The following is a 20,831-nucleotide window of genomic DNA, read 5'->3' on the forward strand; positions in this document are numbered from 1 at the left end:
CTGTCCATGGTGCTAACCTAATTCTTTCTAAAAATTTAATAGCTCACAAACCACATTCTCTCTCAGATAAAATATTTGAAGGATCCCTATTGCCCAAAAGATATGTTTTTAAAATTCCCACATGTCCCAGGAGCCCCCTTTGGCCCCTATCTCTTTTTCAGTCTCATTTCCTACCACTCCACTTACCCATCAGCCTACACTTTAGCCACAGAAAACCACAGGCCATTGGTATACTGCTCCAGGGTTTCTGTGTAGTGAGTTGTTTCTTCTAAGTGAAACAACTCATCATCCACCCCTTAACCAGTTAACCTGGTTAACTTCTACCCATTTTTCAAGACCCAACTTAGCAGACAACTCCTTCAGAAACCTTCTGTGATTCCCTTCTGAAATAATCAATTGCACCTTCACCTCTATTCACTTAACACAATATATATGACAAAGACTCTAAATATTTGCCAGTCTATCCCTCACTTTACTGTAATCTCTTTGAGGTCAGGAGACATTTCTTATGAATCTTAGCATTTCCTTAGCATGAAACCCAGTATCCAGAATAGAGTATGAACTGTAATAAGTATTTGATGAGTGAGTTAGTGAGTGAATGAGACAGAAGGTGCTATTCTTTATATACAAAGGTGATACCACTACTATCCCATCCATAGATTATATCTTTAAGATATGTTTTCCAACAATGGGATGGATTACATGGATACATCTGCATTCCACCATCCTTTTTATCCTAGGATCAATGATTCCAGCATGGCTGAAGCCACGAAAGTTTGTGCTCTGGGAAAAAAAACCAACTAGCTGTACCCAAAGGGAAATCCTGACCTTGACCTCCTCATCAGTATCACTCACTCCCCAGCTGATCCTTGGCCTTCCCATAAGGTCAGCATGCTGCATAGCTTGGCATAGCTTGGGATTGAGAAATGTAAGAGCAATCTTCTTCAACCTTCAGTGAGACTGAGACAGCGCATGTGCAACATGTCAATGGAGGAAGTTCCCCTTCCTGTCTTCCTCTGATATAGCAAACACAGTGCTGGAATAAAGTTGAAACTAAGAACTCGAGTGGTTGATTAAACTCCTCAGTTTTACTCCTCTGCTAATCAGCTACAAAAGCCTTCAATATACACACCAACATCAGACAGATTTGGTCACTTAATTACCTTAAAACAACCCCACAGGTTAATGCATGCTTAATCTCAAAGTAGTGGCAGTAACCATGTTGTTATTTATATCAATTGCACAGTTAGAATCAAATGTAGAGACTTCAGGCCCAGAAATGTGAGACAACATCTGATTTAATAGGACAGAAGAAGCATATCTTCCCATCTACCCCTAATACCTCTCCCTCAAAATCTGACCTAACCATTTTACCATGGTCTGAAATTCTAGAACCAGAAATGTATTCCTTTGATCTTTTTTTCTGTTAACATTCAAGTAACATACAGTATGGATCATTTATTAGACCATGGTCAATTGTGTATGCCTTGGATTTGGTAAATTTAGCCATTTTTACATGGAACTAAGAGATCAAGGAGTCTATATCCAGCATCCTATTTTGCAGGATTGAGTTACTGAAATTTTCTTCCTCTGCCTCACTAGCATCCCAAGAATGAGGCAGCATGAATTCCAACTCAGCATTTCACTTTATACAGTGCACATGTTTCTGACAAATTAGGGGTAAATAATTTTTATAAATCAAATCATAATATAGGTTTGCCAACTGAGAATTGGTGAGGAGATCCTCTTGAACAGTAAAAATGTCTTGACTCTTTTGTATAAATGCATGCTATTAAAAATCAGGCTTGCTTGCCAAGAGGCACACTTACAGTGTATGTTCTCTCTCTCGCGCTCTCTCTGAACATTTAGAACTCCATGACACTACTGATTTAATTTAGAAAATGCCTGCTCAGGTGAGCAAGATTCTGCAGGACTGTCCTGATGATTTCATTATGCCTACATAAGATACACAGGGTAAACATTATCATCTCCAAACTGGTAAGAGATTTGTCTGGCAGATTAATAGAGGAACAAGAAATCAATCTTCTCTCATGGAAAATAGAAGAGACCCCAGGAACTAGAAAAAGAGACTTGGATTTTAGAGTGAGAACAACTGATAAAAAGTGTATTTGAACAAAAGCCTCAGTTTCACCAATATTGGTAAAAGGAAGTTAAGAGTAATGATGGTATGATCATTGTGTTACATGATATTAGACATTCAAGTTGCTTTCAACATGGATTAACAACTTAATGGATGTTGTGACTAGAAAGTATGTTTTGAATCTCATCAACTTAACTGTGCTTGCACACGATGATGGTTAAAAATATTTTCTCTGAAAAAAAAAACATGACTTTTGTTGGTGGTATCTGGGGACAAAGTGAATCATGTCCCCAAAGAACTTGGAAACAAGGATGCCCACTGACAGTTAAGTCAACGCTGCATAGGAGGAAACAAAACGCCTACTGGATTCTTTACTGAATCATAATCAGCGATGTTGGGACCTCAACCTGACCCAAAAGAAATATTTTTCAAAACTATTTGCGTCCTTTTGCTCTAAATCCTTAACAGTCTACCGATTAATAATGTAAATCAAGGCCTGCAAAAGGAGCCATCCAGGCACAGGCAGAAGTTATCCCTCATTGTAAATAATCACACTGGTATCCCAGATTATTCATCAATGTCACGTAGACTGGATTAGTGAGTATCCGTCACCTTAAACCTGATCAATTGTGAGTATACTGATAAGGCCCAATATCTGTACCCCATGGACAGTGGTACATTCACAAAACTGCTGCTATGTGTTAGCAGTAAGCTGTTCTATGACTTTCTCCTTTCCTTGGCCATTCATCTTTCTCCACACTTTTCACCACTGTTTAAAATTTGATTTCTTTTAATGGTATGATTTAAAAAGCAGTATCTATACAATACCAAATGAGCTAGGGCATCTATTTTACCTGGTCAGTGAAAACACAGTTGAAACTATTTAGCATCACTGGAAGAGATGCAAGCCTAGACTTGAGCATGATCCTTAATAACACCTGAGGTTCGATTTTTTAGTTCAACAGACCCCTCTCAGAATCTGATGAATGCTACAGATCCTATCGACATAAAATTGCACAATCACAAGATCTGGCATTTTGAATGATCCATGGATCCCATCTACAGACTGCTAAGTAAGAAGCCAGACCTCATGCAAATCCTTCATCTTGTAATGGGGAAACTGAGGCTCAGTGAAGGGAAATGACTATCCGAGGTTGCACAACTAGGATTTGGTGCCTTCCCAAGAACAATGGGTTTAGGTGAAATATCGAATACTTTTCAACGGCAGAAAGAGAATTAGGTCTTTAACATCTTCAAACCAACAGTTATAAGACCAATCACTTTTTCACTATATAAAATATCATATTGACATCAAGTAGACACTTTCCATAATGTGAAAACCAGTTTGTCAATTCTTTTGGGGTACCAGCCTCTCCTGGGATACGAAAGGTATCCAGAAGGATCTCATGACACAGCTGACCCCCATTCTCTAAGCCAAACTGCATTTTGCCATTCAACTCTTGGTTCTTTATTTCTGTCTCTAAAAATGGGAAAGCAGAATTGACCAACCCAATCTGGAAAAGATTCCAGGAGTTATCAGTGCTTCCTCCTGCAGCCTGGACTATATTATGTAAACTTCGGGTCTGTCCAGTGATTTCAAACAATTGTAAGAAGAAACTCACAATTGGCTAAAAATAGCCAATTTATCCAAACAGACTAAGCTGGTCAAGGAAAACGACAATCCAAAGGATCTAGGAAGGTTTTTTCCTAAAGTAATTTCTCTGTAAAACATTAACCAACATTCCTATGGTGTTTTGTATTTTATAAAGTGATTTCAGATGCGTACATGTATCAATGTAGCAAAGAAAAGGAAAGGAGCAACAAATCCTATGAGAGGTGCCCTGATATCAAATATTTTACTTCCAAAACAACTCGGAAGTACTCTTTTTACCCATCAGACTCGGAGTGGCTAATTTGAACAAAGTCATAAAGCAATTAGCAAAGCCAAGATTCAAATCCTGGTATCTGAGTACAAGCCTATTTTCTAGATAACAGATTGAGGTTATGGGAGGTTAAGTCACTGGCCTTATATATCTAGCTCCTAAGTTATAGGGCCTATATTAGAATTCACATCTCTAGATCCTAAAGCAAGCATTCATTCTATTGAGTCAGTATTTCTCAACATTCTCTGTAAAGCACGTCAATGAAAATCACCCAGTTACCTGTCCTTTAGCGAAAATAGGTCTAGCATCAGGGTTCTCAAAGCATGATTTCTGGACCAGCTGCATCCCCATTATCTGTGAAGTTGTCAGAAACACAAATCCTCGGGCCCTACCCTAGATCTACAGAATCAGAAACTCTAGAGGTGAAGTCCGGTGATCTGTGGTTTGATAAATCAACCAGGTGATCCTGATGCCTGCTATAATTTGAGAACCACTGATCTAGCAGCATCCTTTCCCTTAATTCCCTCCATGAAAGCAACTCATTCACACCTGAACCTTTTCTAGGGCGAACAGTTGTAACACTTGTAACCTCATCTTAATAACCATCGAAAGGTACTCAGTATTTGATCTATGCCCATCATACTTGGGAAGGCACCAAATCCCTTGCTGTTTGATCACACCACCAAATTTCATTTTACTCCCTTCCTCAAACACAATTAAAAACCAGAGGACTCAAGGGTCTGCTGAAAGAATTAAGCCTGAACATGTCCTCAAAAATTGACTCCCAAAGAAATGAAAAATATTCCAACAATATCATTTGCATAGGAGCCTTTCACAACTCTAAATCAAGTTTTTTTATGCAGAAACTTATATTAGAAAATGGAGTTTCCTCCAAGAGAATCCACCAGGGTGGGTTGTAAGGCTTTGTTTTAGAGCTGAACTTGGCAACATGACATGGGTTTGTGGGCTTTTCTCAGTTTCCTTATTTCTTGGTGGGTGGTTTGTTTTATGACACTAAATGTTCTTCTCAAGCAGGTGTTGGCTAGATGGAATAAAACTAATTAGTCTGATGTTGGTGAAAACCGGGTCTAGAAGATTGAAATTCAGACTATGTCTGTGTTATTTGCTTGAATTACAGAGTGTTCTAACAAGGGGTGAAAATGTATTACTTTTCCTGCAGTATGCAACATTTTATCATGGAAAACACAATCAGTAGTACCAAATACAAGTATAATGTTAGCTGGTTAAACCAACACGATCCCGCATCTCCCAATTTATTGCTTAGCAATTGAATTTACCTGGAGTCAGGACAGCCATGGGCAAAGGTCTTGCAAGGAATGATGCAACATTGCCATCTTGTGGTTTCTAGCTGAAAATGGCTGAGGCAGAAATAACATCCACCCCCATTAAAACAGGCGTCTCTAAGTGTTTGACCTTTTGCATTTTCAGCTGAGAATTCGGCTGGTAAAAAAGAGACAAGGCCTGTTTCCAGATGGACACAAGACACAGTACTAACTGGGCAATCAGGTTTACCCTCCCGAGCTCCCATTTTCCCCTCTCGTTCAATTCATTGCGTTCTCTCCCCGACCTGCTTGTCTTGTTATTAATAGTAGCTACTGTATGACTCCAGCTTAATCAACCTCTGCCATTCTTGAATCTCAGCTGCGAACCATTTAAGTGTGGCTCAGAAATCTAAATCACAGGTTCTACTTCCTTTCTGATTCTCCAGGTTTCAGAACTCACGCCCAACCATTAGGAATCAAATCTTATTCTGGTGTTTAAGAGAAAAAGGGATAGAAATTCAGAAACTCTAACAATGATCACTCTAGCAGTTCACCTGCCTAATCTTTAACATTTGTTACCTCTTTATTAAACATATAGGATTTATGATTAGTGTAAATATCAAGAAGTCTGACAATCCATCGGTACCTTTAGGAAAAGAATGTTCTAAATGAATCAAAGACACACCAGTAAACTTATGTATCTACAAAAAACAATCCCCCAAATTTGCATTAGTTTACTTTCTAGATTCCAATAGCATATAGTTACTTATAATCAGTCAGTGAAAAACTTGACTACATACAATGTACCAAGCACTGGGCTGTGTGTTTTTGATGAGATAATAAAACAGACCTGACCCCAGCAAACATGTTGCTGGCCATCCAAGAGAGAGGACATATTTCATTTTTTTAAATCTATCAGGGAGATCAGTTTTACAAAGGAGAAGTGTGAAGTACAACTGCGGAATCCCTTTGGGAGATTTTCTCACCTTTCCCATGAGGCAGCAGGGTGGTGTCACACGAAGCGCATGGGTCTTAGATCTGAGCTTGTATTCCAACCCTCACACACATCAGCTGGTAATGAGAGCAGGCCAGTTTTACTCTTGGAGCCTCAGTTTTCTTATAACTAGAATCAATAGATATTTTTCTACTTCATGATAATAGCAAGAGGATTAAATGTGATATTGCATGAAAAGATGTTCAAGTTCCTGGCACAGAATAAATGGCAGCAACTTTCCCTCTCCTTTTAACCAGTATGCTTCTGATAAGTTACTTGGTAACTTCTTCACAACTCACCTTAGAGCTGCTGTGCAGTACTTAAAGACTAGAGTGAATGTATTATCAACCCCCCAAAAAATCTGGCTACTCTGTTTTTTAAGGGTTATCCCCATTTATCAATGACCCTTCTGCATGACAGGGCCTGGCCAGTCCTCTATATCTATGCTATTTCCAATTCTTGAAACTTTAAATACTGCATTTCAAAGCTAAATGCACATACAATTAATATCTGGAAAGTCTTATCTGCAGTGGGACATGGAAGGCTTGTTCTTTCTCCTAGTGTGAATGACAGCTTTGGTGTTTCCTAATTAAGAAGTTAAATTCAAAATGTCTTTTATCCTCATCCCTAGAGGCAAGCTGGCACTTAATGTAAAATGAAACATTTGGGATGACCATTTGAAGGCACAGTAGGAGATTTAAAAGAATATGTATATCTGTTTGCTCGAATATGCTTGCTAGCAGCTCTGGTCAAGCCGTCATCCTAATTCTCTCATGCTCACTCTCAGTTCTTCTGAATCGGCCAGGAAAGATCTTTTCTTCCATATTTCCTCCACCTTGGGAGGCACTGCTTCCTGCTGATGCCTTTGTAAACTGGAGTCTAACTTTGGAGTTTACAGAGAAGGCTAGGAAATGTTCATTTCTAAAAGAATTTTAAGAAACATGAAAAAAACCCACACACTGTAGCAGGATCAATATTCACTTACACTGCCCTCAGGAGTACAAAAATAAATAGCCTTTTTATTCTTCTGTAATTGATCTGATCTTCTTCACAGGCTTTCACCCAGTTGATGGCAAGAGAAATAGATGTTTGTCTGACCTAGTAATTTAGCCTTCCTGGGCATCACCACATCTCTGCTTGAATGACCTGGGTAAATGCTCAGTGTTTTAGAGACTGAGCCCCCTTCCCCTGCTCCTCCTCAGATGCACCTTGGAGTATGGGAGGAGGATGTGGCGCCTGCAACCTTAAGGAGACAGATGGGAGGGAGCCGGGTGGAGTCCCAGAGAAGCAGGTTGGTATCTGCTGCGGAGGGCCCAGGTTGGGCTGGCTCCTGGAGACTACCAAGGCATGACCCTGTGCCCTGGGCATTCTGCTGGGGCCTTTCTGTAAAGTCTATGGCTGTTGTACCTCAGGATGCCAGACTAGCCCAACTTCAACTCTTGCTGGCAGGGTGGACCCATCCGAAGCCTGGCCAGGAAGCCCTGCCCTGCTGTCCTCAGCAATGTGGCTCTTTGGTCCATGAAAGCAGCACCTTCCTGCCATATTCCCCAGTCAAGGTCTGAAAAATTCAGCAGCCAGCCCTACAGGCATGAGGAATACCTCGGTACTTTTCAGTCATTTGAAAGTTAAGAGAGATTCAGGCAAGCCAAACCCAGGTTCTCCTCAGCCTAACCAGGCTATGCTGACCAGGGTCCTTTGATGAAGCTGCCCACGGGATGCTACCGGGGCAAACTGTGAAACAAATCCACTCCTAGAATAATAAGCACGCTGGTGTTACACACACGTGTGCATGCACTTCCCGTCTTCTGGGCTCAGACCCAGGGGGAAAAAAGATCAAAACCTGTGTGTTCACCCCTTCCTCATTCCCTGCTCCCCCACTTTTCACAATGCCACAGAAGAAAAGGTAGACTTGAGTTTTTGCTTCTTCTAAAATTGTTCTCCTTTGGGGCATCTCCTTTGTGTCCTACCTGCTGTCAGGCAAGGGGAGTAGCCTCTACACTTGGAAAATCATAATGCTTTAATCACCTGCAACCTACTTCTTGATATGGAAAAAAACAAACAAACAAACAAAGCAGGGAGAAGGAGTAAAAGGATTTTAAAACATTGGAAATTTTACTTTACTGCAGAACCAAAAAAATACTACTTTAAATACCAAAATTGGAATACTAACTTTTTGTATCCCTCTTGTAACCATTCTAAGAGGTAGGAAGACACTCAAGTAAACTACAGAGATTATGTGTAGGGAAGCGCAAAAGATAAATAAATCATAAAAATACCACCCTACTGTACTCTATCATGGCTCTTCAATTCAATTCACCAGATCCTTACTGAGTAGCCACTATATCTTCACCATTAGCATACTACAGGCAGCACGGAAAGGAAAAGACATGGTTTGTGGCTTCAAGGAACCTCAGTCTAACAGGAAGAGAGACCCTACTCCTGAATAACAAAGGGCAAGATCAGACTTGCACAAATGAGCGGTGAAGGCAATAAATGCTAGAACTGGTAGTTGAAAACGCACTCTACAGAATTCTCATTACTCTTCCTCCTCTGCTATTGTGAAGTTCTTTTTTTTAATCTCCCTGCTGCTTGAAAGGAAAGCACTGAAGCAAAGAGAAAGCAAGCCACCACTGCACACTTATGGTTGCAGACAGCCCTTTTGCCAAGATTCAGCAATTCCCTGAGGTATAAGCAGAGTGGAGGAGGACACCTACTGGGTCTCAATTTTGCATATGCAATTTGTGCCCATAATTATTTTGATTGCTTCATGGGTCACGTAAGGCTTTTCTAAGCAAGCATCCACTAATTAAATATTATGCAAAATGTCTTGTTCCTATGCAGGCTTCTATATGTGAAGTACATGCTACTAAAAAAATTTTATATCAAATTTTTACATGTCTGCATTGGTTTCATTAAGACCCTTTAAGAGAGTGGTAGATGTAATTTAAGAAAGAGTCCATTTTGTATATATGCCACATTTTCTTTATCCAGTCTATCATTGATGGGCATTTGGGTTGGTTCCAAGTCTTTGCAGCCGTAAAAAGAATGAGTTCATGTCCTTTGCAGGGGCATGGATGAAGCTGGAAGCCATTCTCAGCAAACACAGGAACAGAAAATGAAACACCGCATGTTCTCACTGATAAGTGGGAGTTGAACAATGAGAACACATGAACACAGGGAGGGGAAAATCACAAACTGGGGCCTGTCAGTGGGTGGGGGTCAAGGAGAGGGAGAGCATCAAGGACAAATACCTAATGCACGCAGGGTTTAAAACCTAGATGACAGGTTAACAGGTGCAGCAAACCACCATGGCACATGTATACCTATGTAACAAACCTGCATGTTCTGCATATGTATCCCAGAACTTAAAGTAAAATAAAAAATAAATTAAAAAAAGAAAGAGCCCATTTACTTACAGAGACTTAGAAGATGTAGAACTAAATGTTTCCAATGTTATTCTGGATTGTGTGTTTTTCTTTGCTTTAAAAAAAGATTAGCATCAACATTTAATAAGCCAAATAGAGCATGAAGTGTAACATCCAGAAGTCAAAATTTCTCATACTTAACTTTCTGTAGATATCTCATTTAAGAATCACTTAGATTTCTGCCAAAAGGAAAACACAAGAAGAGAGTACAGGAGAACTGCTTGCAGACAGGGTCAGGCAGACAGATGGACAGACAGGAGGAAAGAGAGAAAGTCACCTGTCATTGACAAGCTTTTCCACCTCTGAAATCAGATCACAGATTCTCCTCATTTTCTTTAGTCTCCTGCTCCACAGCCTTCCCCAGTGAATGGATCCACATCTGCTCCAGCACACTGGCCTGAAAAGCCATGGCCTCCATTTGGGTCTTCCCTCTAGACCTGCATGATTTTCTCAGATGCTAAATTGAATTTCTCTCCTGCACAAACCTTCAGTACTTGATACAACAGGGACAAAGATAATTCTCTTTCTCCACAAACGTTTGATCATTTAAAGCTGTAAAACTGACAGTAGATTAACAGGAGAAAAGGTATGCAAATTTATTATGTGCACATGCACATGAAAGCCACATGAAATATAAGACCTGAAGAAGGACTGATAACTGAAGGGTTTTTATTGTTGTTGTTGTTGTTGTTGTTTTTGAGACAGAGTCTCAAACTGTTGGCGAGACTGGAGTGCAATGGTGCTATCTTGGCTCACTGCAACCTCGGCCCCCAGAGTTCATGCAATTCTCCTGCCTCAGCCTCCTGAGTAGCTGAGATTACAGGCGCACACCACCACACCCTACTAATTTTTTTTGTATTTTCAGTAGAGACAGAGTTTCACTATGTTGGCCAGACTGGTCTCAAACTCCTGACCTCATGATCTGCCCACCTCAGCTTCCCAAAATGCTGAAATTACAGGTGTGAGCCACCGCACCTGGCCTGATGATTTCATACCGTACAAAAAAACTAGAGGCTGGGGCTCCTGGGGGAAGGTGGTGACAGATTATGGGGGGATAAGGGGAAAAAGCCATGGATAAGCAAAACCTGTCTTATTGTGCAGGCTGAATTCTCTCAGGGAGCAGCCCTCAGAAAGAATAAATGGGAGCTTGCAATTAAGTTCCTCTGTCAGACCTTCAAAAGTGACTGATCTTCAGTCTCCTTTGCCTGTGAGATCATCTTTCCTAGACCTAGAATAGGGGACCTCAGAGGAAACCTGTGCCAGCATTCCCTGTTTGCCCACCAATGTGGACAGATGCAAATTTCCTTTACAAGATGATAGCTTTTCAGCGCTATTTCTGTGTCTGCAGTTTTTCTGAATAACCAGCTCAAAATATGCCAAAGAAGTGAATCTGGGGGCGGCATGGTCTGGTTTCCCACAGCATCTCCAGCCTGCCTTTCTGATTCTCACTCTGTAATCCTCAACACACAGCCTCAGCTATTCTTCAAGCTCTCCACGGCCTTTAGTCACCTTCTGTTTCTCGAATTCCTTGAAAAGATCAGAGACGGATTTGTCCATGGAGTGCAAGTCTATGCTAAGTTGATCTTTTTCTTTCAGATGGCCCACCAGGTAAAGCCAGCCTCAGCTCTATCAAGCTCCTTCTGTTCCTGAGCATCCCCAGTCATCTGGATTATGATCCCTTCGAACCTAACCATGATTTTCCCCAACTCCAGGCATTTCCCTGGGAGCCCCTCCTACTTGCTTGTCTATTCCAAGTTCTTAGGAGGCTTTAACCACAGTATGGGGTCTTCTTGGCTGTTGGGCAGCCTTGTCCTTGTTGGGGTGGGACAATGGGCAGAGATGACCCCCAGGGCTGTCTTCCAGGAAAGGGTCAAATTTGAGATAGAAAAACTTTTTTCAGGACAAACTTCTTCAACAGAAAAGTTGCAAACTACTACAAATAACTTACTTCATTCCCTGTGCCTAGAACATCTGCTCGATATCTGCAGCTCTCCTCTTTGAGGCCCATGGCAGGTTCCAGGCCCTGCTGGGAGCTTGGCGATGCTGATACTGTGGGTGGAAAGGCAAATACAAATCAGAAGAAAAAAAGCCAATTATCCTTGTTACAAAGAAAAATGAAGAGACCTTCCCCCATGCCCTTTTCTTTGGGCATTTACTTTAGAAAACTAGTAAGTGTAAGCTCTTTCTCTGCTTCTTCGAAATGTATATAAATCTTTTTAAAAGCTAAATAAGCCTCTTACCAATTTTACAACCCAGGAATGTTTCCACAAGGACCTGGGAGCCATCTCTTTGAAATATAATTTCAAGGAAGATAAGGCTCCTATCTCAGTTTCCTGGGCAGAGTAGGAACCTAACTTTAATTGATGCCTAGATTCAAATTGCAAGTCTACCTCCTATCACAAAGAGGTGGGAATTTCATTTTTCCCTTGGATAAAGGCTATTATCTATCAAACGCGGATGGTCACTCTAAATTTCCAGATGATTTTAGAATGCACTGCCTGTAACAAATGGTGCTGGCAAGTCCTCTTGAGGATCAGTTTTTGTTTATCTTGAGAACATGTGTGTAATGGGTTACACCTGCTTGGCTACGTAAAAAAGTGAGATTTCTCTCTGTCTTTGCAAAAATCACTTAATGGATTGCCTGGGATGTGTATCACATTCTGGTTCAATGCTTATTCAATAATAACACTTTTTTCTCCTCTGTTTGTTAGAGAAGTTTCCTGGATTGGCAGGAGGTTTTTATTTCTTTGTGCTTTGCGTGTGTTCCAGATTTTCCCTGTTGCATGCTTATTACATATGTGATTTTAAGATATTTTAACAGTATGCTATAGAATTAAAATCATTAAATTTATCTGGATGTTTCGTTGTCTTGGGTTAAAATAAAACCAAATAGAAATTAAATATCAGAAAGAATAATTCTATAATAATTCTGGATAACCTCTAAAATTAACAATTATTTAATTGTTAATTTCTCCATCTGAGAAATGACAATTGTATAACTCATATTAACCAATTACAAGTTTTTGGAAGCTGTTTAACATTTTCTCAATATGTCTCAAAGTACAGTAAGCATCTGGCTTAAGCACGCTCCTGCAGACCCTCCTGACTTTTACAAAGCTTCATCTGATGAAGAGAGATTTCTTTTGAAATGATGACTCTTCTGTTAAGAAAGGAGAAAATCAAAAGTTCAGGAATTTTTCCAGTGAGTTTCAAGAAGTCAGGATACAAAATGTAAAGAAAGGAGTCTCTTTGACATTAGTATAAATCTACCACCCTACCTACCCACATGATCTATTATATTTCTGTCAGCAAAATATATTCAGAGACTTGCTCATTGAAAATGTTCATTATTTTGTTCTGGGTTTTCATTTTGTTTTGTTTTGTTTTGTTTGTCACCAGGCTGGAGTGCAGTGGTGCAATCTCAGCTCACTGCAACCTCCGCCTCCCAGGTTCAAGTGATTCTCCTGCCTCAGCCTCCCAAGTAGCTGGGACTATGGGCACGCACCACCACGCCTGGCTAATTTTTGTATTTTTAGTAGAGATGGGGTTTCACCATGTTGGCCAGGATGGTCTCAATTTCTTGACCTCAGAATCCGACCGCCTCAGCCTCCCAAAGTGCTGGGATTACAGGAAGGAGCCACCACACCAGGCCTATTGTTTCAATCACAGAACATACTTTAAACCCTAGAAATAAACAGTTTCCATACATTTACTTACACTTGAAGAATTCCTTGGTGTCATGGCAAACACTTATCGACTCCATTAGGGATGGCACTAGTTTCAAGAGGCCGAAGAAGTGACCTAGAGCCAGTGAATGAGACATAGGGTTTTATCAGGGGCTTACGTACAAGGGAGAGAATCTGGTGGCGGCTGGACTGGACTGGACAGGATGACTGCATGGGCCAGTGGCTGCTGGCTGGCCAGAACCACCACCCTGCATACAGCCCAGTGACAGCAAGCTAGGCAGGAAAACTGCAATGGCTTGCAAACAGCATGTAGTTTATATAGCATTTTCACTTAACACCCTTCCCTTAATGACCTCTACCTGGGTGCGTTCATTTATCCCAAAACTCAAGGCCTCATCCCTATATGGCCCATGTTCCATGGGATCGGCCAGGGCTCAGATGTCCTCACAGACAAGGAATGAAAACTTCAGGTTGGCCACTCCCAGATTCCCTCTCTCGGAACACACGTTCAGGAGTGTCTGCCATACCTGGCCGTTTTAAGGGCATGCTTGCATTATTGCTATCAGATGCATTTACCCTACACTTGGCAATAAATAATGGTCTCATAACAAAGACTGATAATGTCTTTTATTGCATTAAATCTTTTATCAACCCTAAATTTAAATAAGTAAGATAACTAAAGAACAAAAGACACAGGAAGCTCACTGGTACCTGAATCCTGACATTAAAACTCACAAGTAGGCCACTTATTAGGTTGGTGCAAAAGTTACTGTGGGTTTTGGCATTACTTTTAATAGCAAAAACCATAATTACTTTTGCACCAACCTAATGCTAGACTAAGCATCTTTACCAACTTGGCTCTTGCCACTAATCACACAAGAAGTCCCCAGACTCCTAAGAGCCACACAGAGGAGGCAGCATAGCTGAACAGTTAACAGCATAGGTTTAGAACCAAATAGATCTGACTTTGAAACCAGGCAAAACCACTAACAGTGTGACCTTGGTCAGGTTCCTTAATCTTGCTGCAAAATCCCCTCAGCTGGAAGGTGAGTTAAAAAATTAGATAACATAATATCCTTGTAGCCACTAGATATTGTTCTTGAATTGTTCTATCCAGTGCTGTAATTCAAACATATATCAGAGTTTTTAGCTTTGTATATACCAGTGTCTCAGTTTATGACTTGGGTAATTTGTCTTTAAAAAAATAAATAAAAAAAGAAGAAGTAAGAAGAAGAGGCCGGGCACAGTGGCTCACATCTGTGATCCCAGCACAGGCCAAGGCGGGTGGATCACCTGAGGTCAGGAGTTCGAGACCAACCTGACCAACATTGAGAAATCCCATCTCTACTAAAAATACAAAATTAGCTGGGTATGGTGTCACATGCCTGTAATCCCAGCTACTCGGGAGGCTGAGGGAGGAGAATCGCTTGAACCTGGGAGGTGGAGGTTGCAGTGAGCCGAGATCACACCATTGCACTCCAGCCTGGGCAACAAGAGTGAAACTCCGTCTCAAAAAAATTTAAAAAAGGAAGAGTGCTGAGAGCAGTGGCTCATGCCTGTAACCACAGCACTGTTGGAGGATTGTTTGAGGCCAGGAGTTTAAGACCAGCCTGGACAACATAGTAAGACCCCCATCTCTACAAAAAGTAAACAAAATTTAGCCAGGCATGGTGATATGCATTTTTAGTCCCAGATACTCAAGAGGCTGATGTGAAAGGATAACTTGAATCCAGGATTTTGAGGCTGCACTGAGCTATGATCACATCACTACACTCCAGCCTAGTCAGACCACATCTATTAAAAACAAACAAACAAACAAAAACAACAAAGAAAAACACAGATGAGGTTGACAAAATAATTTCACAAATTATCAGGCAACTAAAAGCCTATAAAACCCAGCCTGACCTTCAATTAAGGCACGAATCCTTTGGTTTGTCCCTTTAAGAAAGCAGTCTGAGTACACCACTCAGCCAAAAATAAAATAAAAATCCAACTGCAGCTCATTCCTATCAGAGAGACTTATTGCTTTCAACCCAATTTATCATTCTATGGTACAAATCAGCATCTGCACAGCATGTTTCAAATTAATTAAAAGACATTCTTTCCATCCAAGGTATAATCAAGGCAATTTACTTCCAAACATAATCAAGAAATTATATAAAGGAAGATTAAACAAATGAGGAATTTTTTCATGTGTGAAGTTAATTGATTTTCATATCTTTTTTTTAGGTTTTAAATGAGAATTCTAAAAGAATGGATTTTCCAAAATATCTCAACTCAGCAGAGTTTTACAATACTTCTTCAGTGAAGATCACACTTTCCACTGAAATAGCTCCCAGGCTATGGGGAACTATGGGACACTCAGGTAGTGAATTTGTTATGGGGCTGCCATCAGCTACATTCAGAGCTCCTGGAACCCTTGACTGGTGCTCCTTCAGAATACTCAGAAGAGGGCAAAAAGAATGATGGAAACATGTTCTTTCTTTCAGTAAAAGTCAGAGCTATGTATTTTAATAGTCCAGGTAGGGACAAGATCATTAGCAGTTCCTAGAATGGGAGACCAGTGGAGAGAAAGGACTGCTAGTCTTGTTTGTTCATCTCTGTTTTCTTGAAAAAAGTATTCACTTGCAATACATATCACCATTAGGAGGACTGGTAACCTCTGCTGAGAGCCAAAGAAGTGCCTTATTTAGACAATAGACATGACAGCCTCCATTACAAATGGGAATCCTTAATAGGTTTCCCTGGTCCCAAATCTCTACTCCAGCATTTCTATGACCCCTTAAACTTCCTCCTGAATAACCAGGGAATTCTTCTCTGACACGGAAACATTTCAGGGGAGTAACATGATGGTAACATGAATAGTTATCCCCCATGTTGGCCCCACTATCTTCATGGTTAAGGGTCCCATTTATCATACGCTTTCCCACACTTCCAAGGAATCTATGTTTTGGAAGATTTTGCCAATAAAACAAATGAAATTAAAACAAACACTCCTTTGTTCCTCATTTTTAAAATTAATGTAGGACATAGGAAATGTCCAGTTAACACAGGGCCACTCAGCGTCACCACAGTGAATTGATATAATCCCAATCAAAAGCCAGTAAGAGTGATACACAGACCCGTTTCTACAACCAGAGTACCTGGGTTGGAATACCACCAGCTCAGCCACTTGCCAGCTGTGTGACTTTGAGCAAGGTATACAACCTTTCTGTTCCTTAATTTTCTCATTTGTAAGATGCTAGAAATAACAAAACCTACCCTAAAGGGTTGTTAAAGAGGCTAAATGTGTTAATATATATTTAAAGAACTTATAACAATGTCTAAAAGAGAGTAAATATTCATTCATTCTAGCCCTTATTATTTTTAACAGCTTTAATCCTAGAAGTAATTCCAGGAAATATTCTTAGCAACCTGTGTGCCTAGATGTTTGGACCTAAGTGAAGAACCTTGCATTAATGCCTTTTAAAAGTTTTATCTTGTTTTCATGTGGCTCACAATTCAGCTCTCACCAGTGTAATTAATTATAGCTTTAACGCTATCATTCTATATCAAGTGAGGTGAAAATAAATGATAATCATTCGTAATAGACTAAAGATGTCAGTAACACTAATGCTGATCACGTAAACCCTAAATTTTTTTAAGTGACTATTTCTTCATTCATAGAGTGTCTCTAGGAAGTGTATATTGTTTCCGTTTCCCTGATTTAATTTGGAAACTCAGGATATAAGCTTTTATCTGATGTAAGCCAAGCATTTTGGGGAATGAAGGATAATAATGGATCAAGAAAAGTCAATTAATTCTATCAAATTTCTGGGGGAAATGGGTCAAAACACCCTGAATGGCAAACTTTATGACTACGCCCAGATGAAATAAACAATGCAATAATCTTGACATAAGGACACTACTCTGAAAATGGCAGTAGCCCAATCTTACCAAGGGCTGAAATAGATAACGATCTAAAGGTGAGAGAGTCAGGCTGTATAGTCCTCATACCAGCCACCATCAGGGCCACCAAGACTGTGACACTGTTCCTAAGTGCTGACTCCAGACAGACAACCTTCAACATTTTTTTTTTTTTTGCTACGATCATCTTTTGAGAAAGCTAATTGTAGTCAAAAAAAAAAAAAAAAAAAAAAAGCACCTCCCCTCCTATGCCAGGTTCTCGTACTGACTCTGTAAGTTTAAGAAGTTACTCTGGGCTGGGCATGGTGGCTCACACCTATAATCCCAGCACTTTGGGAGGCCGAGGTGGGTGGATCACAAGGTCAAGAGATCGAGACCATCCCAATCAACATGGTGAAACCCCATCTCTACTAAAAATACAAAAATTAGCCTGGTGTGGTGCCTCATGTCTATAGTCCCAGCTACCCAGGAGGCTGAGGCAGGAGAATGGCTCAAACCCGGGAGACAGAGGTTTGAGCCGAGATCATCCCACTGCACTCCAGCCTGGAGATAGAGCAAGACTCCATCTCAAAAAAAAAAAAAAAGTTACTCTGTGGCTGAATTTCTTTCCTAACCTGTAAAATGGAAACAATACTGGTACCTACTTAGGGAGTTTTACGATAATTAAATGAGTTAATGTATATAAAGGTTCTAGCACAGTACCTGATACATATTAAGTGTTACTCTTACTTTTTTTTTTAACACAAATCTAAGCTTTTCCTCAAATTTAGTGAGTCAGATCTCCCCAGATGTTGGTGACATGCAGCAGCTCTGAGAACCATGGATGGGCAACAGTCACTTGATTATCTCATTTAAAATCTCTCTGAGTGGCTCAGGAACAGAAAGAGGAGACAGTTCAATGAATCTAAACTGGTGGTTCTCAACTGGGGTCAGTTTTGCTCCACAAGACACATTTGTTAATTCCTGGAGAAATTTTTGGTCGCCACAACTGGAAGAAGGATGCTACTGACATCTGGAGCAGAAGCAAGAGAAGCTGCTAAACATCCTCCAATGCATAGGACAGCCCTTGCTACAAAGAATTTTCAGGCCCATGTGTCAATAGAGCTGAGATTGAGGAACCCTGATCTGATCAGTGCTTCTCAAGCTTTTATGTGCATACAAATCACCTGGGGACTGGGAGTCACATTAAGGTGCATATTTTGACTCAGTAGATCCAGGGTAAGGCACCAGGAAGTTTGTTAGAGTATCTCAAGATCTAGAAGCTTGTTAGAATATCTAGACCTGCAGGATCAGAATCTGTATTTTAACAAGTTCGCTGGAAGACTTGCATGCACATTAAGGTTTGAGAAGTGATATTCTAGAAAATCCAATCAGTTTCGAGCTAATTCACAGAGAAAGCTGTTTTTCAGAAGTATTGACAAAGAGTAAGACTGAACATGCTCCAGGCATTACTTTTTACTTAGTTAGAGAACTGTGGGGATTTCGTTAGCTAAATCTCGCGGATGGATTATTCAGACATTCAAAGTAGACCTTTGTGTTCCTTAGTCAAGGCCAGTAAATCTTAAGAGTGTTCTAGGAGACCGGGAGGAAGGGAGAAAAAAAGAAAGGAGGAATGAAGAAAAAAGAAAGGAGACAGCGAGTTTGGGAAATGCTGCATACCAGGTTAAGCAAAAAAGATCTTTAGTACAGGACTTCTCAGAGCCTTTACTGTTCTAAAGTACAATTTGAAATTCCAAAAGGAGAGATTTCAAATATTTGACCATAGAAGCTTTTTATTCTTGAGTATCTCAGGCCTTAATATTCTAAATTCACCTTTGGAAATGCTAGTCTGAGTAAACCATTCTATTTGCTGAAGTTTGAAAGGACTGTCATACATACATCTTTCCAGACTCTTCAACCTCAAGGGACTTTATATCCCTTAGGAACCAGAAGAGGCACTGAAACTGATAAATAAGAATAGCTGCTAATGTTTTTACCATTTGGGACATACCTGACACTGTGACAGACATTTAATATGCATTTTCTCTTGTCCTTATTATAGTCCTGAAAGGTAGGGATTAACCCAATTTACATCTTAGAGAAATGAGACACGGAGGGGATGAACAATTTTCTCAAAACCACGCATCTCGCTGATGCTTGATGTGCTCAATCAACTCAGCTCCATTTGCTAGAACATCGCCTTCTGTATGAAACTGAGAGTCTCACACTAGATCTCAATCCTGGCTATCAACATCGGCTCTCCCTCAGACCTGACTTCCTGGTAAACCACCTGGCCTCTGTTTTGATTTCTAACCCACATCTTTCTCCCCATTTGCTTGCCTTTAACATTCCCACTTTGCACAGTGTCTTCTGCTGTGGCCAATTTTCATGGGGACTTCCACCTTCCTCTTTTTACAAATGAACCCCTGGGATGGAGACTCACAGCTATAGAACTTGGGCTTCACGCTCAGATTGCCCGGATAGGTTGTATCATCACCACTTCGACTTCCCTCCCTGGGAAAAAGCCCATCTAGCAAATAAAGGCATTGAGAGACTAGCAGTTCCCACCTGGAAGCTCCCTTTACCCCATTCGGTACCTAGTAAAGTCTGTTGCCTCTTGCCACATTTCAGCAACAGGTGCTCCTCACATTGGACTTGACTGGGCAGCTGACCTGGTCACTTGGTCCCCTGCTTTCATTATTCACTTCCCCTTGACAGATACATCTGCTTACAACAACCTACTAATTAGTAGTACTTATTTTATGGCAGGCATCATGCTAGGTGTATGCACATATCATTCCTTTTAACTATCACAACACGGTAAAGTAATACGACCTCCACTTTGAAGATGAGTAAAGCCCATAGCAGATACATTATCTATCTATAAAATCACCCAACTAATATATGCTGAACTCAAACCTTACTTTTTCTGAGCCCAGAACTCGTCTTCTCATTCACTAACTGAAAACCCTCAATAAAGCAATTAAATGCTCATAAAATCCTACCGGAAGAGGGGGGTATAGACCAATCACACTTGTTGCTTAGTTTCCTCATGAAAAACACTGCATAAAGTTTTTTTGGCAAATATTTCCAATGACAGATGTACAAACCAAGGAAGGCTGCTGTAGCATGAGATTGTATTTTTCCAGCCCAAATTTACAACTGAACAGGACTTCAGTTTATGTCAAAACAAGATACTAAAACGGGTTCATGAGCTCCACAGGGATGTAGATTTGTGAAGTTGATCAAAATCACAACCCTGAAAAATGAGCAGGGTGAAAAACAAACTCACAACCTTAGCTCAGTTTATGGTGAAAAAGATCAGCAAGTGCCCTCTATCCTGGGATTCTGGACCCAAAGGAAATTGTTCTTCTCAAAAGTTATCATTAGGACATCAGTCCCTTCATCTGTAAGATGAGGGAATTGAAGTAAATAGTCTCAAAAGTGCCTTCCAACTCCAAATTTTATGGCTTTCTGAAATGGCAAAGTAATTTCAAATTGCCTGTTGGGAGCAGCTTACAGAACATTCCTTAGAAGGAAACAGGGATAAGATTGGCCCCCTCCACACTTAAGT

At 40.5% G+C, this 20,831-nt stretch overlaps 1 protein-coding gene across 4 annotated transcripts in view; it reads right to left on the reverse strand.

The window, feature by feature from the left end:
* Window positions 1-20,831, reverse strand: part of IFTAP (intraflagellar transport associated protein) — a 259,976-nt gene that overhangs the window by 162,518 nt on the left and 76,627 nt on the right. For 3 of the 4 annotated variants that reach the window (XR_010338323.1, XM_064365022.1, XM_012452369.3), the window contains exons 5-6: window positions 13,404-13,487; window positions 11,635-11,735 (exon numbers count right to left, since the gene is read on the reverse strand). Coding sequence is in view for 2 of the 4 variants with exons in the window: in XM_064365022.1 (XP_064221092.1) it covers window positions 11,635-11,735; window positions 13,404-13,487 (185 nt within the window). In the remaining 2 variants the exon portion in view is untranslated. Of the gene's footprint in view, window positions 1-11,634; window positions 11,736-13,403; window positions 13,488-20,831 lie in introns of those variants that run through there. The other variant, XR_010338322.1, reaches the window with a different exon arrangement.

This window comes from Aotus nancymaae, unplaced genomic scaffold (genome assembly GCF_030222135.1).
Source record: "Aotus nancymaae isolate 86718 unplaced genomic scaffold, 86718_ANA_hifiasm-v0.15.2.pri h1tg000059l, whole genome shotgun sequence".
Classification (NCBI taxonomy): Eukaryota; Metazoa; Chordata; class Mammalia; order Primates; family Aotidae; genus Aotus; species Aotus nancymaae.